The following is an 18,991-nucleotide window of genomic DNA, read 5'->3' on the forward strand; positions in this document are numbered from 1 at the left end:
GTAAAATCAGCAGATTTTCAGGTCAAGGGGTTGAGGGCACTGTTTCAGGATATAAGGAAAGTCTTTTGTGGGAAGTGGCACTTGGACCGTGCATGGAAGGAAGCTAAGGATTCTAAGAAGTGTAAGTGACAGAGGAGCACATTCTAGGCATGGGGGCAACCTGTGCAAAAGCATGAGGTGCCATTTTACCCCAGATGTCACATGCAGTGACCCATAGATGGAAGTTTGGCTGGAGGGTAAGTAATGTGAAATTAACCTGGAAAGATGGGTTGAAGCCATATTATAAAGGGTTTTAAATGTCAGTCACAGGAGTTTATATTTTATTTTAGAGGCAATAGAGAGCCACTGAAATTTCTTGAGTGAAGGAGTGATGTGGTCAGTCAGACCTGTGTTTTAGGAATATCAATTAGGCAACTGTGTGAGGATGGATTGGAGAAGGGAAAGGCTGGATACAGTGAGGCCAGTGAGTTGTCTATTGAAAAAGTCCAGGCAAGAGATTATGAAAGCTGAAATTAGGGTGACGACTGTGTGAGGTGAGAGATATGGGGTATAATTGACAAGACTTGGCAGCTCCTTGGGTGTAGGGAGTGGTGAGAGAGGATAAGGTGTTGATGATGACACTGAGATTGTTAACCTGGCTTTGGACGCCAGGCAGGATGGTAGTGTACCCTGTATAGAAACAGGGAAGTCAGGAAGAGGGTGAGTTCTTATTAAACGCTGAACAACTGTTTGCTCATTTAAGCTTACTTGGAAGAGGCTCAAAAAATTCTAAATAAAAGCAACATATAAATTGTGGAATGACAAGTTAAAATGCAATGCCTAGCACTTTCTCCGACTACTCCTTTGTGCAGATGACTGTGTGTTCCTGATGGCTATGCCACAAGCTCAAACTAGAAGATTTGAGGAGCCTGGTGATAGACTGCATCCCATCTTCTGAGAAGCAGCTCTTCACCAGGCTGGCCTCAGGGTGGTGATTTTCCAGCCACAGAAACTCAGGAAGACCAATGGCTAAGGCAGCTAAGGTTGCAGTCATAGTTTGGCATTGATATCTGATGTGCTGACATAACATGAGGATGCCTGGGCTTACAGTCTCACCCTCTGCTGCACCTCGAGGAGTTCCATGGTTTTTTGTTTTCTCTACTGCTGAATTTTGTTTTATGTATTATCTCCTGTAATTAGAGTGTGAGTTCCTTGAGAAGAGATGTCTAGCTCTCTCTTTTTTTAAAAAAAGAATCTTATTTTCTCTTCCTCTTGTCTTCCGCATTGGAAAAAGAAAAAAAAAGATTAAAATCTCATTAAAAAAAACCCCTCAAAGTCAAGCAAAAGAGATTAACATATTAACCTTGTCCAAAAAAATATACGTTGTATTCTGTACCCCAATTCCGTTACTTCCAGATGAATGTTATTTTTCCTCGCTCTCTAAAATAATCCTTTGATAATTATCAGGCATGGCACTGAATAAGTACACTAATTCAGGTAGTATTTTCATTTTTATTATGTTAGCTTGACTTCCCATAAACTGACTATTTCTCCAATTATTTAGGTCTGTCTTTGTCTGAAAGTGTTTTGTAGTTTTATTTATTTAGTTCTTATGTGTATAGACTTGATATTTAGACTTCTATACTTAACGTCTCTGTGTACATTCTACATTTATTTTAAATGGAATTTCTCTTTCTATCACTTCTTATTGGGTTTTGTTTGTAATATACAAGAATACTAATGATATTTATGGATTTATTTTATATTCTGCAACTTTGCTGAAATTGTTGTTTTAGTTATTTCTAGAGTTCTCTAAAATATGATGTCATCTATAAGAAATGATAATTTTGTTTTCTCTTTACCTATGCTATTTCCTCAGTTGTTTTTATGTGAGTTATTGCTATAGTTAGTGCCCTATATCCAGTAATAATGATGAGAATAGATATCCTTGCTTTTAACCCAATCTTATGGGAAAGATCTCTAGTTTATTCCCATTACATGTAATTCTAGTTCTTGCTTTTAATTTTTATTTTTAAATATTTTATTTTTTTCTTTACATATGAAAACAATTTTTAACATTCTTTTTTTTAAATTTTGAGTTCCAGTTTCCCTCCCTCTCTTTCTCTTCATCCTTCTGATTGAGAAGGCAAGCAGCTTGATATCTTATACTATGAAGTCATGTAAAATTTTATTTCCATGTCAGTCATATCTTGGTTTTAGATAGATACTACTTCTGTTATGAAACAAAGGTCTATTTATTCCCATATTTTTTTTAATAGGAATGGATGTTGTATCTTATCAAAAGCCTTTTCTGCTTCTATTGATATAATATGATTTTTGTTATTCTTGTTAATAGTCTTTTATGTTGATGGTTTTCCTAATCTTGAACCATCCATGCATTTCAGGTATCAGTACAACCTGGGCTGTCTAGAGTGGGATTAAGATACTCCTGTGTATTTTACTCCCTAGTACCTCATTAATGATAAGTGACCTAAGATGAGGGAAGGGAGAAGAAGAAAGTCCCCCCACCCCCAGCCAGTACCCAGTGGGATCAAGGGCACATCTACAAAGGTTGGCCTTGGCAGGGGGGAGGGCCACTAATCATCAGAGATTGGAGGAAAGTGGGGCAAGATGGGGGGTGATGTCAGGGGGTTTTGAGGAGTCCTCAAGAAGCTTATAATCTAGTTGGGTATCCAAGGCATAAACACATGAAAACACTAGATAATGAAATAACAAATCCTTGCAGGCAGCAAGGAGAGAGAGGAGGTGTGTGATCAGCAGGATTAGAGAATGCTTCATGGAGGAAATGGGACCTGGAAAGAGAGAGATTTGAATAGACAAGGAAGAGAAGGGCAGTCCTAGACTTTTAGAGTGAGAAGAGGTCTGCCCAAGTCTGAATCCCAGTCTCATGTATGAGTGTGCACATGCAAGTGGGTGTGCATGTGTGTGTGTGTGTGTGTGTGTGTGTATGCATGAGTGGGTGGTGTACTGTAACAACACTTATTTAATGCTCATTGTTTGGCCCTAGGCAACTTACTGAACCTTGACAAACCTTGGTTTGCTCATCTGTGAAATAGGGATCAGGAGTCCTGAGAAGTCATCTAGTCCAACACCTTCATTTTTACAGACAAAAAAATCTGGGTACAAAAAAATAAACTTTACAAGAATAACATGGGGGGAGCAGGAAGCTTGGTCATGTAGTAAATATTCTGAAAAAGATCTGGGGGTTTTAGTGGACTGCAGGCATCAGCAGTGAGGTGTGGGAGCTTACAGGAATAGGGAGGTGGTGATTCCACTGTACTCTGACCACATCAGACTTCACCTAGAGCTTGTGTCCTGTTCTGGAAACCATAGTTTAAGGACATTGACGGCCTTGACTCTTGGCCATATGAGGAATGATTGCGGTGAGCCTGGAAAAGGGAAGACTCAGAGGCACAGGATGTCTGTCCTCAAGCGCTCGAGGAAGTGTCGTGCGGAGCAGCGATCAGGCTGACTCTGTCGGACCTCAGAAGGCAGGACCAGGAACAGCGGGCTGACATTGCAAAGATGTCCATTCAGACTTGATGTCAGGAAAAACCTTCCACCAGTTGGCCCGATTCAGAAGTGACATGAGCTGCCTCTAAGGATGGCGGGTTCTCGGGCCTTGGAGGTCTTCCAGTAGAGGCTGTGTGATCACGTGGGGTATGCTCTGATGGCCGTGCTTGTCCAGGGAAGGGTTGGACTATGGTCACTTAGGTCCCTTCCAACTCCCAGATTTTGTGATCCTGTGAAACTGAGACCTTGAGCAGTTAGAAACTTGCCCAAAATCAAATGCGAAGTGGCAGAACAGAGATTGAATCCAGCTCCTCTGACTCCAAATTCTGTTTTTTTTTTACTGTACCGCCTTGTCTCCATATTTGTACTACCTATTTCAAGAGTCTTGTAAGGAACTTCATCACTTTAAGGCCCTGTATAAATAATTGCTCCTGTTGTTACTTAAGTAGAGTCGTACACATTCCCTTTAAAAACTCCCATTTGTACCTTTTTTCTGCCCATCATAAGCCTAGAGCAAACAGTTTTACTGCTAGGGGCAAGGAAGATCACAAATTCTTGCTACATAGTCTCCCTTATCATGATTGTGGTAAATATCTTATGCCATATCCCAAGTGGAGAAGGTGATGCTTTTTGGCACCTGGTGGGGAGATGCTGAATAAGACTTAGTAAATTCCCAGTCCTGTCACATTCATTTTCAAAATATACACAATTAGTCTTAAGTCATCAAGTCAGCAAGCATTTATTGAGCTCTTACTATGTGCCAGGCTCTGTGCCAAGCACTGAGCAGTTAAGAAAGACAAAAAAATGCTCCCTTCTCAAAATCTAATGGAAGAGACAACGTGCAGACAACTTCATACAAACAAGGTATATGCAGGAAGAATTGGAGATCATCTCAGAGGCAAGGTACTAATGAAGGAGGACTAAGGGAAGGTTTCCTGTAGAAGGTGGGAGTTTAGCTGAGCCAGGGAAACCATGAGACAGAGTGATAAGAAGGGAGAGAGTTCCAGGCGTGGAGGACACATTGCCAGGAAGTGGGAGGCATGTCTTGTTCAAGGAACAGCCAGGAGGCCAGGGTGGCTGGATGGCAAAGCATATGGAGTGAAGACTAGAAATATAAGAAGGGGCCAGGTTTTGAAAGGCTTTAAAAATCAAACATTTTTATATTTGATCTTGGAGGCACTAGGGAGATACTGGAGTTTATGGAATAGGAGGATGATTTGGGAGATATTTGTACCAAACAGATCAACCAACAGGCGATTGCATAGTTACCAAGTGTAAGGCGATAAGGGCCTAAACCAGGGTGGTGGCAGTGTCGGAGGAAAAGAGAGATTTTACGAAGAAAAGACAGGACTTGGCCACATATGGGGGCTGGAGAGAATAAAGGGTTGAATGTGACACCCAGGTTGTGAGCCTGGTGGACTGAGAGGATAGTGCAACCCTCAACAGTAAAAGGAAAGGTAGGAAGAGGGAAAAGTTTGGGTGGGGGAGATAATGAGTTTAGTTTTAGACATGTTGGATTTAAGATGTTTGAGATACCAAGTTCAAAGGTTCTAATAGGCGTTTGAAGGTTTGAGACTAGAGGTAAGGAGAGGTTAGGGCTGGCTAAATAGATCTGAGAATCATGAGCATATCAATGATAATTGAATCTATAGGGACTGATGAGATCACCAAATGAAATAGTATAAAGGAGGAAGAGAGGAAGGCCCAACCCAGCCTTTGGGGTCATCCACAGTTAATAGGTGAGAGCTGGGTTAAGATCCAGCAAAGGAGACTGAGAAGGCACATTCAGACAGGTAGGAGGAGAACCTCCTGAAAAGAGAGGATCAAAGAGGATTGTTGTAGAGAGGTCAACAAGGCTGAGGACTGAGGAAACAAGAAGTCACTGGTCACTTTGGAGAGAGCAGTTTTAGGGGAATGATGAAGGTTCAGACCAGTGTGGTTTTTGAGGAGGGAGGAGACATGGGCATATTTGTAGGAAAGAAGGAAGGAGCCAGTAAACAGGGAGTGACTGAAAATAAATAAGCGAGTGGGAATGTTAGAAAGGACAGTCTACGAGAGAAAGTAAAACAGAATGGGATCATCTGGGCAGGTAGAGTGGTTGGCTTTGGCAAGAAGGGTCACTTTTTCATGTGAGATAGGGGTGAAGGAGATAGTAGTGGAAGGCCTCTGAGTGATGTGAAATGAGGAGGAATGGGAGAAGAGGGAGCTCTCAGATAACGGCCCTGATATTTTAGTGAAAAATGAGACAACGTTCTCAGCTTAAAGGGTAGAGAGAAGAATCATGGGAGGCTTGAGGAGGTATGAGGTTTAGAAAGCCATTGTGGTGATTGGGATAAATTAGAGAGGTGTAAAAGGATTACCTTTTTGCAGAGAGGGCCCAGTTGAGGTAACAGTCTAAATTTGTAGTGGACCATTCAGTATGGTTTCATGATTTTTCTCTAGCTTAGTTCAGCAGCCAGATGTGTAGGAGTGAAGGCAGCAAGTTGTGGGAGTAGTGTAAGGCTGAGGGCTGGCAGGGCAAGAACCTCAGTAGGTAAGGGAACAAAAGACTTGAGAAGACAGCGGTGTAGAGCTGACCAGGTTTACTAAGATGGAGAAGGGAGGAGAGTGTAGCCAGTGCAGGGGTGAGGGCCTGGGAAAGAATGGAGGTCATGGTATGGAAGAAGAACAGGGCTAAGGGATACCGGGCAGAGGGGGAGAGCTGGAATTGCAGCAGCTTGTGATCAGCTAGAGGAATTTGAGAGTTCATGGACATGAAAGTAGAACACGAGTGAGGGATGGCAAGATTGAGGATAGGACTGTTTCTGTGTAGCCAAGATGGGAAGAGGGGAGAAGTAATCGTGGGAAATGAGTAAAGTTGAGGAATTGAGAGGTTAGTTTGAAGGAGTGTGAGTATGTATGCTGAAGTCTCGTAGGGCAAGAGCCAAGGAGGAGAAGACTGGGAGCCAGGCACTGAACTTGATGAGGAGGGAAGGGAATGTCCTGGAGTTCACCAGAATCTTAGAGGGTGGTGGATATAGATCTAGTGACCCTCAAAGGAGGAAAGGATACTGAGTGATGGTGGAAGAAAGGGAGCCCTGGAAGTGGCAGTGGGAGCAAGGAGCGTTCCAAGTCCCCCACCACAACACAAAGTACCTTGAGAAAGTGTGGAGAATCATGCTAGAAGTAGTCCTGGAGAAGCGCAGGTGTGACTACCTGTCTGTGTCAGGGTCACTCTGCAGTTATCCCTCGCACCTAAATTTTAATACATGTAGGATCAGAAAGGACAAAAGCTGTTGTGTGGCTCGAAGGTTCAGAATGTTGGGATAGTGTTTGGGGGTGGTTTGGGGCTCCATTGGGCCCATAGGTCTTCGGTGGGAAATGTATCAAACAAGGCAGTAGAGAAAGGATTCGATAATTGTTTTCCTTCCTGTTTCCAAGGAAACTTCATCTTAAGGATCATGTAGATAAACAGTATGCACTGGTTGGCTAAAACTGCAAATGAATTGGGACCTAAACCTCAAATGAAGAAACTAGGTCTGGCCAGGGACTAAGAGAAATACAGCCTGATAGAGAAAAATATAAAGATGTGGGTAATTCCATGTGCTTGGTATCAGTTTATAATCATATCTAAGTTCCTTTCAATATTGAACAAAATTGAGATGGGCTTGGAGGATGAGGTGACCTTCCCCCATTTACCAGACAGCGTACCAGGTACTTAGTCATTGTACCACTGTACCAAATAATAAGATGCAAGAGCCAATACAGTGCGTGTAATTTTGTTAGTTGTTCAACAGTTAAGATTTTTTTATCTGTTTTAATTTCAGATCCAGTAGTTGTTACCCATTAGAAAATTCAGAATTGTCCCTCTGTGGCAATATAGGGAGTCGTGATGTTCTCTCCAGATTACAGGTGGGTTTGTTTAAATTTAAAAAAAAATTTTTGTGTATACACACACACACACACGTACACACACATATATACATACATATTTAGAGTATTTTTACATTTAAGCCTATAGAATACTTCAGAAGAGCACCCTCAAGATGACATTTTTTTTACTCTGCCTTCATTGCCAGTGATCAGCTGTCCATTACTCTTTTATTTACCCTAAAAATGCTCTCAAAATGGCCCAGTCTTTGTGCATGCTTATCAAAGTACAGTAAAAATAGACTCATTGAAATGATTAGTAACAAACTTTTGAGATTCAGAAATTCTGGAAAAAGTAACAGCTCATAAAAATGACAGTAGATTTTAATAATAAAAAGTGAAGTTAGAACTCTTATTTTCATTTGGATCTCCTTAAGAGAAAGATGAAAAGCAAACCTTTTATCTTGCTAGGATGGGGCATCTAATGATTTTAAATCCCAAGGGAAGTTTTCCTTTTAAGTAGTGTTAATTTGAAATTCTCAAAGCTATTAAGTTGACTGAAGCAAGAGGCACTTAGAAAAGGGCAGAATTTCTTTCTGACTTTGAAAACCAGATAAACTTTTCCATGTGATTTTTACACATCTGAAAAATACTTCTTTCCACAGTGACCTCCATCCATACTACTGCTAAGGAGCTTTTGAATAATTCTTAACTACTGAGGGAGTCAGCTAGATTTCACTGTTGTTTTTCATGCATCTACTATGAATGTGCATCCTTAAGAATTCTTTAATCAAGAGACATAGAATGAGTTTCTGACTTATATTTTTACTTTATTTCTGTTTAGGCTTTATGCTTCTGACTGAATTTGGAAAATATGAAAAAGGGTATAATGTGTAATGATCTGGGAAGGGTTTTTGAACAATGAACAAAGCTTTTAAAAATAAAGTAATCTCACCAAAAAAAACTGAGACAGATGCTCACCTTATCCCTTAGACAACTCTCAAGTAGCTCTTTCTAAGAATAAATTATAAATATCAGGCACTTAAAACAGAAGTATTGTACTACTCATTTGGAATTAAAAGAGATAGATTATTCCCGTGGAAATATGGTATTAAACATTTTTTACAACGAACCAAAAAAACCCTTTAAAATGTTGCACCTTTCTTCATTCTGTTCATTGTCCATGAATATTAAAGGAGGAGTAAATGGAGAAGAAGAAAGGAAAAGATTTACTTAAAAACTGATATTATAATTAATTTGTCAATTAATTTTTTCATATTTTTAATGAACTCTAAGAAATTCACTGTTCACTGCCTCCTCCAGCTTGGTTTTAATTGTGTATAACAAAGGTGTGATTTTAATGTCTTTCTTTTAGTTTCGTTTTGCTTTTTTCAGTTTTTTCAGTTTTTTCAGTTTTTCAGTTTTTTCAGCAGTGGGGGTAAGTGACTTGCCCAGGGTCACACAGCTAGTAAGTGTTATGCATCTATGGCTGGATTTGAACTCAGGTCCTCCTGAATCCTGGGCTGGTGCTCCATCCACTGTGTCACCTAGCTGTCCCCAATGTCTTTCTTTAAGAAGATTACTTTAGAAAATATATCAGATTGCACATGTGTAATTGCTTACCATCTCAGGGAGGGAGGGAAGAATAGAATTCAGAACTCAAAACTTAAAAAAAAAAAGTGATGAATGTTAAAAATTGTTTTTACATGTAATTGGGGGGAAATAAAATATGATTTTTTTGAAAAAGAAAATATATCAGAATTTATACATGTAAATGACTAAAACCATTTATAGCAGTAACCTTAGGAGGCTGTATGGATATTCTGACAATGCTGTTCAGAACAATTTTGGAACTTTTTGGGATTTGTTGTCAGAGCTGGTTTGCTAGAGACACACAGATCATTCTCATTACTATATATTCATGCCTTATACAATTCTTAGCAAACTCCATACCTGTCCTAAATGCCTTAACTAGACAACTACCATAAAGGATTCCTTAGATTGGGATGTTATTAACAAATCCCAGAGTGTGGTTAGGGAAGACAACATTTATTTCTTTTAAAAGATTGATTTGGAAACAAATTATTTAGGGTAAATCAACCTAGGCTTTATAAGGGGAATGTTAGGTCACCTAATGGAGTACTTTTCCTCTTCCAGGAAATGGTACTTGAACTGGAGCTGGGAAGGTGGAGGGGCTCAAGCGCTGGCCCATCAGATGGTGGTGGACATTTCATGTTCAGAATTTTTCAAACAAGGTTACAGGCTCTGGGAAATGGTTCAGCAGTTGGGGAGAGACTCTTGAGGCAGCAGGAGCTGCTTGTGTATAGAAGGTAAAATCCGGGTGTAAGAAGGAGTTCCTTATTGAGCTGTTAGCAATTTCTGAGAGGAAATTTAGGCAAGAAGGAAAAGTAACAATAATTCATTGCAGGTTGGTTTTTACTGAGTTGCTTTCTTCATGACTTCTCAAAGTATATTTATTTGCTCTCTCCCTTTAATGACAACCCTATATATGATGGTCAAGCCCTTTGAAAGCTTTTTGCAGGGACGAAAGTTTTGAAAAGTATTCTGAATGTTCAGTTAGCAAGTCCTGTCTTGTTTCTGGAATGGACATACCTGGGATCTTGAGAATTATAGTCTGTAAGTCATCATCAGCAGTGATGAAGAAAAGCCTACGTCCAGGGTAGCTGTTTTAGTCTGTTGCTGTTCAGTGGTGTCCAGCTTTTCATGACCCCATGTGGCGTTTTCCTGGTAAAGGTACTGGAGTGGTTTGCCATTTCCTTCTCCAGCAGATTAAGGCAAACAAGTTATGTGACTTGCCCAAGGTCACACAGCTAGTAGTAAGTGTCTAAGACCGGATTTTAACTTAGGTCTTCCTGACTCTAGGCCTGGTGTTCTATCCATTAAGCCATCTAGCTGCCTCTTTCTTAGAAATTAAACCAAATTCAAACTCTGGTATAGCTATGTGAATGTTCTATAATTTGTTATCTAGGATACCAGAGAGAAAAATTGACTACTCCAACTAAATTAGTATGTAACGTTGAGTTAGATACTGTCTTATAAAAGCAGGATAATCAATACCCGCCTTTCAGAAATGTGAAGACACAGGAAAGGATACATAGAGCCATTTGGTGGACAGTCAGTGGATTTAGAGTCTCTAGCTTTCAGTTTTAATCTTGGATCTGCCAGGAATTTGGCCGAGTTACCTTGGATAGTCACCCGGAAGATGACAAATTTTCAGTTGTCGGGGTCCTTAGCGGCTAATTGACTTGCCGAAGACTACTCATGTTTGGAATTAGAAGAGATAGATTATTCCCGTGGAAACATGGTGTTAAACATTTTTTACAGCGGACCAAAAAAACCCTTCAAAATGTTGCACCTTTCTTCCTTCTGTTCCTTGCCCATGAATGTTAAAGGAAGAGTAAATGGAGAAGAAGAAAGGAAAAGATTTACTTAAAAACTGACATTATAATTAATGTTAAGTGGCAAAGACAGGATTGGAACCCAAGTGTTCTGATTTCACTTGCAGTTTTTTTGTCACTACACTAATCAGTGGGTCATGGGAGGATCATGTAAAGGATCCTTACGGCCTTCCCAGCACTAGACTTTGTTTCAGTATGAAGCATTGGAGATTTTTGAATATTTTTATTTTGTAGCTTTACTACTGATCACCTTTTAAATCTTTCTTTCAAGTATTCTTATGGGTCTTCCTCCCTCGGTTCTCATCGGTACCCACGGGTCAGGATGGCAAAGGTCTTTGCACTGTGACGATTTCTTTCGCTTTGTCAATGATGAATTGGTATGTATGACGTTCTTGAGCAAATTCAGAACATAGAGTTTTTACTGCTCTGGAAGTTTCGTGCAGGCAGTGAGCGGTAGCCAAGATGCACAGACATTTAAATTCTTAGTGTTTTGGAATCTGACAACTTTTACTTGATGTGATACCTCTGAGGAGAATAGCTGGTGGCTGCAGGTTTTGCTTATCATCAGATGAGTGTAGGTAACCTCAGTTGAGTCACTCAGTCTGCTGTGGGCTTCTAAAGAACCCTGAATACTCTCCACTTTATACAGTGCTGCTGTGTTTGATGTACGTCATCTCCATGTGGGCACATGAGGATGATCAGTAAGGGTTCTCATTGACTGGCCAAAGACAGCCAATCCACTTCTGACAATTGACCACGTGGTCTTATTTGACCTTGAGTTGTTTTTTTGGTGTGCTTATGGAAAAACACATTGTTTGTCCTTTGCTCCTCTAGGTTGAGCAAAGCCTCACATTTTATTAGCCTTTTCTTGCCAAAGGTAAGACTGAAGATTTGGCACCTACTGCCTCAGCTTCTGGCTACCTGAAGGCCCCAAAGTGGATGACCACTGAATGTGCTGTCATCTGTGATTTTGTATTGCCTCCCTTTGGATTTAGGCTAAGGCTGTACCCCCAGTATAGTTAGGAGGAAAGAGTTTGTCTTGCATTAATAATAGTCAGGTGCCTTCTGTTAACCAGCGGCTCTGCCCAGTACAAAAACTCATGTTTATACAGATGACCTTTCTGTGAGACCTAGAAGTTTCTCTTCAGACTTCAAAGAATAACTCAGTTACATGTTTAGTGAAGTTGTAGTGTTAAGTACATCGTAGCTTAATTCTTTGGAATTGGAAATCCATAGATATTAAGACTCAGTTAAACCCTATAGTCAGTTAGTCCTAAAATCCTATTTCCTCACCATACTGGATAACAGAAGATATTTGTAATAAACCATATATTAAGTAGATTTGTTTTCTGTCATTTGAGTATCTTCTTCCAAAGATTATAACACTTGATAAAATCTTGCTCAAAAATAAATTATCTTGACCCTGTAAAATGCAGCAACCATTTTTATCACATAAAGAGAACGTTGTTATAAATTATGTTGTTCTAAATTTCTAACTTTTAAAAACATGACATAGGTGTTATATTTGAATGGCATATGTCTCAACAGTGAGGGAAATAAAGAAATTGTCCTTATATTTCTGAGTTTATATGGAGCTTTAAAAGAATTGTCAACAAATGTTTTTTGAATGAGAGCCTTAGACCTCTTTTATTATCATCCAGACTTCAAAGTCCAAAATAGATAGAGAACTACTAAGAGGAAAGTCAGTCATAACTAAGTGGTCTTTTATCAATCTGTCTGATTTGGAGCCTGTAGAGAGGGTCCTTCCCAACACTAGAACAACCTCAAATTCTGGGACAACCAAAAAGTCTCCTTGTGATCCACACCTTTGTGTTGATTATTGAGGCTGCCAGACCCACATGGCAGGGTATGGATGCTACTTCTCTGGATTTAAACAGCAGTTAATGGGCTAGAGCATCTGCTTCCACAAAGGGATCAAGATAGTAGTACATGAAGGAGAAGACTTGTCCTTATTTATGTACAAAATGAATTGTCTGAGGGCCAAGTGATGATCTAGCACTTACTTGTCTCTTGAATATTACGATCATTTATTTATCAGAATTTTATTGTATTCTAGCCCTGCAATTAGTGCTTAGACTACCAGCTCTCACAAATTCTGTGTTTTCTTTTATGACAAATCTGAAGTATTTAAGAAGAATTTAAAGTGCTACGTGACTTTCGCCTTTCTGTATTTCCCTCTCCCAACTTCTTTTGTTTACCTTTCACTTGCTAGTGATTTGTTGTTAAATTGGTATTTTATTGTGTTGCAGAAAAACATCTCTCCTAGAGAATGTGCCCTGGCCCATGACATCACCCTCCACTTCTTCAGGGTAATCTCTCTTTTTCCCCGAAGTGCTCCCTTTCAACTCAGTTTTTACTAAGCCCCCATATTGTGCGGTTCACTGGGCTAGGTGGTAGGAGGACAGAGGCGGAAAACAAGGCAACCCTCACCCTCAAAGGGCTAACATTTTACTAAGTGGTAGAGACAAACAAATCATTTAGAATATGGTGAAGTACACTTCATCGTATCGTAGTGTGGCATGAGAGACTCAAGAAGAGATTCCATGTAGGTGGAAGGTGCAGGGAAGCCGAGTGAAGGAAGGCTTCTGGTGGCCCAGCAGAAGGAAAGTCTGTTTGAGCAGCTACACAAGCTTACTGTGTGCCAGCCACTGTGCTGGGGGGTGAGGCTACAAATCCAGTAGATACCGGAGCAAACCAGAGCACGGGGCCTGTCCTGCAGGGATTTACCTGGCTTATGCAGGCTGATACACAGCCATGGGACAGTGAGCAGGCCGGTTTGACTGGAGCAGAGAGGGTGCACTGGGGAGAGCACAAAGGAAAGTTGCCCTCCTCTTTCCCCCTCAGAACACAGGCTCTGCCACCTGCAATGATTTCCAGATCACAGCTTCATTAAGGAGGAGAGTATCAGGATGTAGCTATTGTTTTGTGCATATAAAAAGGGAGGATGGAAAGGACAAAAGTCAGCACACAAGGAAGCTGCCTTTTTAAGTGGATGGTAGGTTCTGATTTAGGGAAGAAATGCTGTGTCCCTTTAGGTTAGCACAAGCTCTTTATTCTTGGTAGAAACAGAGAACTATAAAATAGTCAGCAATATGTAAAAATAACATCTCCTTTTCAGGGTCTCCTGAGTGCCTGTCTAAGTTGCAAAGATCCATCCAAAGAGGTTAACATGATCCTGACTGCTTGTCAAACCCACTGTCCAATAATCCTGTCCTCTGCAGTGGTAAGAGAATAACTTTTGAACAGTTTTTCTATCCTGGAAGTTTCATGCAAAGAAAGAAAAACTCTTCTTATCCCTCTGTCTCCCTCCCAACCCCCTTATACATATGTATATATGCACACTTTTTAAAAAAGCTAACATCTGAAACCCTAATTGAGTTTATCAAAAGCTTTTTTCTTTGGGTCTAAGCCAAAAGTATAAGTCCTGTTCTTTTAAGGCGTGAACTTAAGGAAGTTCTTGTGGATGAGTAAGGGCCATTGCATCAGCAGGGCCTCTTCAAACCTGCATCTGTATTGGAGTGTCCCATTTCCCATTTCCCCAGGACTGTTTTGATCTCACTCAAGGGGGCCTTTCCTCCTAGCACAAAAGTTGGTAAGAAACATCAGACCATTCACTACCATAGGGCACCCAGGTGGCACAGTGGAATAGAGCACCAGGCCTGGAGGCAGGAAGACTTGAGTTCAAATCTGGCTCAGATATTTATTAGCTTTGTGACCTTGGCTCTCATGAGCAAGTCACTTTACCCTGTTTGCCTCAGTTTCCTGATTTGTGAAATAAGCTGGAGAAGGAAATGGCAAACCACTCCAGTATCTTTGCCAAGAAAACCCCAAATGGGGTCATGAAGGGTTAGACACAACTGAACAACAGCTACACAATCAGGGAAACTTCTGAAGGTCTCTGCCCAGCTTTCCAAAGCTCCTCAAGGCTACTAAGCCCCTCTCCCTTTTTATTTTCCCTGTCACTGGGTAAAGAGAGTGCCACAGGTGATATATCTAGCACCCAGCTGCCCCCCAAAATGTGCACCCACCCAACCCAAAATCAGCAATAAAAACCATGTTCTCACAAAATCTGTTAACAGTGTCAGAAAAGAGAATTAGAGTCTACTTTTTTATCCTTGGTTTCTTCTTTCCCTTTCCTCTCAGTCCAGTCTAATCCTTTCTTCAAGGACAGTAGACTGTAGGGCTGGGAGGGGCCTGAAAAATCATCTAGATAATGTGACTTGCTCATGGTTACACATGTCAATAAGTAGCAGAGCTGGAATTTGAACTCAGCTCTTCTGGTTCCAGATTCCTTACTCTTTCTTCTACACCATTATGTACCCATTATGCCTCTCAAATATATTTCTTTTCATTCTCTTAACCATCACTATCAGTAATAATGATGATAATGATAATAGCTCCCATTTACATGGCATTTACTGTGTATGCCAGGCACTGTGCTAAGCACTTTATAATTATTATAGAGTTTATCCTCACAATAACCCTGAGATAAGTGCTGCTATTACTCATTTTATAGATAAGGAAACCAAGGCACACACAGGAAAAGTGACTTGCCCAGGGTTGTCCAGCTAGTAGGTGTCTGAGGCCAGATTGGACCTCAGGACTCCTTTCCTGCAGGCCCAGCCCTCTGTGCACTGTGGTACCGTCTCTGAAAGTGGAGTGGGTGGCACCTTGAGTGAGCCAAGTGAGCTCATAGCTGTAAAACAAGTAGTCTGCGAACGGCTCCAAGAGATTGACTTGGAAGGCCGTTCTTCTTCCTTGGGGCTCCTCCCCTTCAGGCCTTCTCGCCCTTTCACACGTGACACTTGCTCAGAAACTTGGTTTGGTTTCTTGTTGCCTTCAGAAAAGGACATTTGCCTTGGCTTGACGTTTTAGGCTCTCAACCCTCTGCCTCCTGCTGCCTTCTGTAACTTTACCTAGACTATTTCTCTAAGCTGACTGCCCCAGACAACCAGTCTAATCATTCCCTGCCCCCTCCTCACCAGCATGCCACTGGCACACCTTTGCTCATGTCCTTTATTGAGCAGTAGCCTCCCCTGCCTCTCTGCTCATCTGTGTCCTACCCTTTTTTCGAGGCCCAACCTAAGTCCTCCTTTCAGGGAAGCCTTTTCTGCTTGTACCATATTCTTATCAGTCATTCCCTCCTCTGAACTCCTGGAACATGAGTCTACATTATGCATTTGGCATTTATTGTATTTTTGTTCTGTGAAGACTGTGTCTTTTACCTCGTTTACTCCAAAGTCTAGCTCTGTGGGCATTGTAGGTTCTCAATAAATGATAAGACTTCACACTTGCAGGCGGATGCCCTGCATTTCTTTTGTGAGGAGGAGGAGGAAGCCTGATAGGCAGCACCTTGCTGTTAATGGCTTCTCCAGCTTTTTGCCCAGACGCAGGCTGGCTCAGGCCATTTGGATGCTTCCTATTCCAGCTCACTGTGATGGTACCTTTTTGTCCTTCTAGTTATGGTGGCCAAGACTGGAGCCTGTGCTTCAGTGTCAGTGGAAGAGACACTTCCAGAGTGCATTGCCCCAGCAAGTAGCCCACATAGCCACGTGCCAGCAGTCTGCTAGGACGTAAGTAGGAACAGCTGGAATGAAAGAAGGGGAGAAGGGAGGGTCCCTTGTTGATGGTCTAGAAGCTGATGGTCTAGATGAGCATCATATGCACTTATAGGGGAAAAAAAACAAGACTTGTAGCGAAGTGGCAGAAGGGAATTAGATTAATGCCCACTGTAACTCATTGGCTCTCATGAGGTTCTCCTGCAATGGCCTGGGCTTGTGCTTCCCCCAACTCTTCCTCTTCTTCTGATCTACCTGACTCTTGCTGGATTGCTAGACCCAGTTATGGTACCCTGATTTTTAGAGTAGGGAAAAATCAAGATACTTTCACATGTCCAACCCTAAGGATCACCTTTTAAAGCACAGCTGTTGAGAGATGACCATCAGTGGCCAGAGGTGGCACCTTCAGTGAGCCAAGTGAGTTCCTTGGTGTGACTAGGTTGGAGAAGCTGGAGATTAAAGAGGCCTCATGGAATGCACTAGGAGGGTCCAGTGGTAGAACTGGGCCCCAGCCCACTAAGGTTCTGCTTCTTCCACAAAGGGTAGTGCCAGAAAACGTCCAGCATTAAGGTCCCATAAAACATTGCATTCGTGTACAATCTACACTCCAGCTGGCCTTTCTAACCTTGAAGCAACTCCCCATTTGCCAAGATCTGGGGGTACAGTTGTATGACAAAGAAGTTGGCTCCCTCATGATCAAGGTTCGGGGCAGGCTTCAGGCAAAATTATGAGTCAGAGAGGGTCTGACAAGACCATGTAAAACAATCTAATCTGCCTCAATTTATTTTTATAGCTGAGAATATACTAGTTTATAACTGTGTAGTGCTTATAAAGTGCTTTCATGTAATATTTCAATTCTCACAACAACCCTTCGAGACAGGGTGAGGGTATTTGTCCCCATTTTATAAGGGAGGCAGCTGAGAGATACAGATGGAGTGACTTGTCCCAAGTGGTGAAGTAAGGTGCCCTCAACTTAGGTCTCTGGACCCCTTGTCAAAAGTACTCAGATGGCACAGCTAGGTTGGTGCAGTGGATAGAGCATTGTCCCTGGAGTCAGGAGGACCTGAGTTCAAATCCAGCCTCAGACACATAAGTCTGGGTAAGTCACTTAACCCCAGCTGTCTCACCAAAAAAAAAAAAAGTACCCAGAGCCCCCAGACTTTGTGTGCCCAGGTCACCTAGTTTGGTGTCAGAGCAGGTCTCTTTATTAGAGCACCAGCTGTCTTGTTGGTCAGCAGGCAGGGTGACCCTTTCTATCCCCAGGTTCTTCATGTCCTCAGGCTGCCCCATCCTTTCTCAAATACTTCATCACAGTAGGACGTAAGGATTGCCATCTCTCTGGGGCCTCTGAAGCCAGTGGAGAATATTCCACCTGTTTGTACTAGACCACAGGCATGTGGCCTGGGGATCATGTCAGAGAGAGAGGTAGACTTGTGTTAAGTCACTGGACCTCTCTGGGCCTGTTTCCTCCTCTACAGAATGAGAGGATTGGCTAGATAATCCTTAAATTCTGTGATTTCCTGTGACTTGTTAAAAGGGACCACACAACCTTAAAGGAATGAAGCTGACAGATACCATTTCACACGTTAGTGGGAAGATTTATCCTTGCTCTTGTCCTACCATAACAGTGTTAGTTCCTGTATTATAGATCCTTGAAAGAGAAGAAATCTTCATTCTTAAGGGCTGGGTCACAGATGTTCACGAGAGCCTTTCTTTACTGGGACTCGGAATGGAAGGCTGTGCCCCCAAGTGGGCAGGAAGATTGTAGGGCTCGTGATTCTCAAGGCTTCCATACTAAGTTTCTCTGGAATCTTCCTCAGCTTCCTGTCTCCCGATGTGGTGCTTTCTTCCAGCCCATTCACTACTTGGATTGCTGCTGCTTCTCTGCACTTTGCAGTTCATCAACAAGCAGACCAGGAAATCACAAAAAAAGCCCTGAAGAAGTTGGGAGGTGAAGGAGAGGAGGTGAGAAAGGAAGTTCTTTTTATCTCTCCTTTCTTTCCCTTTAGCTCTCCGCTTCTAAACAGAGCTCCTAATGATTGCCTCATTAGACATTACTCAAGGAGTGTCCAGGTCTCACATCATTTTCCTCATAAGTCACATAGGTCATTAGAAGCTTACTGATGCCTGGTGTTTCTTAAAATGCTTTCTATTTGTTTAGCACCATCACTCCACTGTTTCCTCTATTGACTGAATTTCTCAATCAATCAGTGAAAGAAAAGCAAGTTGAAAACCTGGCTTCTAGGACTATGGAAGCAGCAGCAGCATGAAATAAAGTGGAGAGCTCCAGAGAAACAAAGACTGAAGTTTATAAAAGCAGCTCTCAGTTCTGTTTAGCTGGAGAGTAGATCGCAGTAGATCACAAAAAAAAAAAAAAACCAGAAGAGGGGATGGCAGAGAACTTTAGGAAGCCTCCTGACAACGTCCCCGTACCTGAGGTACCTACGCCATCCTGGCAAGCAGTTGTCAGGCATTGAGGCTCCCTCGTGGAGTCCTGCTGGGCCTTCACTGCTGACGTTCCCTGCCTCACCGAGGCAGTGCTGCTTGTCTTCTTCCTTCCTTCCTTCCTCCGCTGCTGCTGCGAGTAGGGAGAAGATAGACCTGTAGGACTCCTGCCCTCCACCTCCAAAA

The 18,991-nt window shown here is 41.8% G+C and overlaps 1 protein-coding gene across 1 annotated transcript in view; it reads left to right on the plus strand.

Annotated features, from left to right (window-relative positions):
• FANCA (FA complementation group A) overlaps positions 1–18,991 on the plus strand; it is a 105,556-nt gene that overhangs the window by 81,279 nt on the left and 5,286 nt on the right. Inside the window, 7 exon segments of the mRNA XM_078149126.1 lie at positions 7,320–7,404; positions 9,520–9,692; positions 11,053–11,158; positions 13,052–13,111; positions 13,921–14,025; positions 16,263–16,375; positions 18,181–18,325. Of these exon segments, the coding sequence (XP_078005252.1) occupies positions 7,320–7,404; positions 9,520–9,692; positions 11,053–11,158; positions 13,052–13,111; positions 13,921–14,025; positions 16,263–16,375; positions 18,181–18,325 (787 nt within the window).

This window comes from Phascolarctos cinereus, unplaced genomic scaffold (assembly GCF_003287225.1).
Source record: "Phascolarctos cinereus isolate Bilbo 61053 unplaced genomic scaffold, phaCin_HiC Scaffold_2;HRSCAF=192, whole genome shotgun sequence".
Classification (NCBI taxonomy): Eukaryota; Metazoa; Chordata; class Mammalia; order Diprotodontia; family Phascolarctidae; genus Phascolarctos; species Phascolarctos cinereus.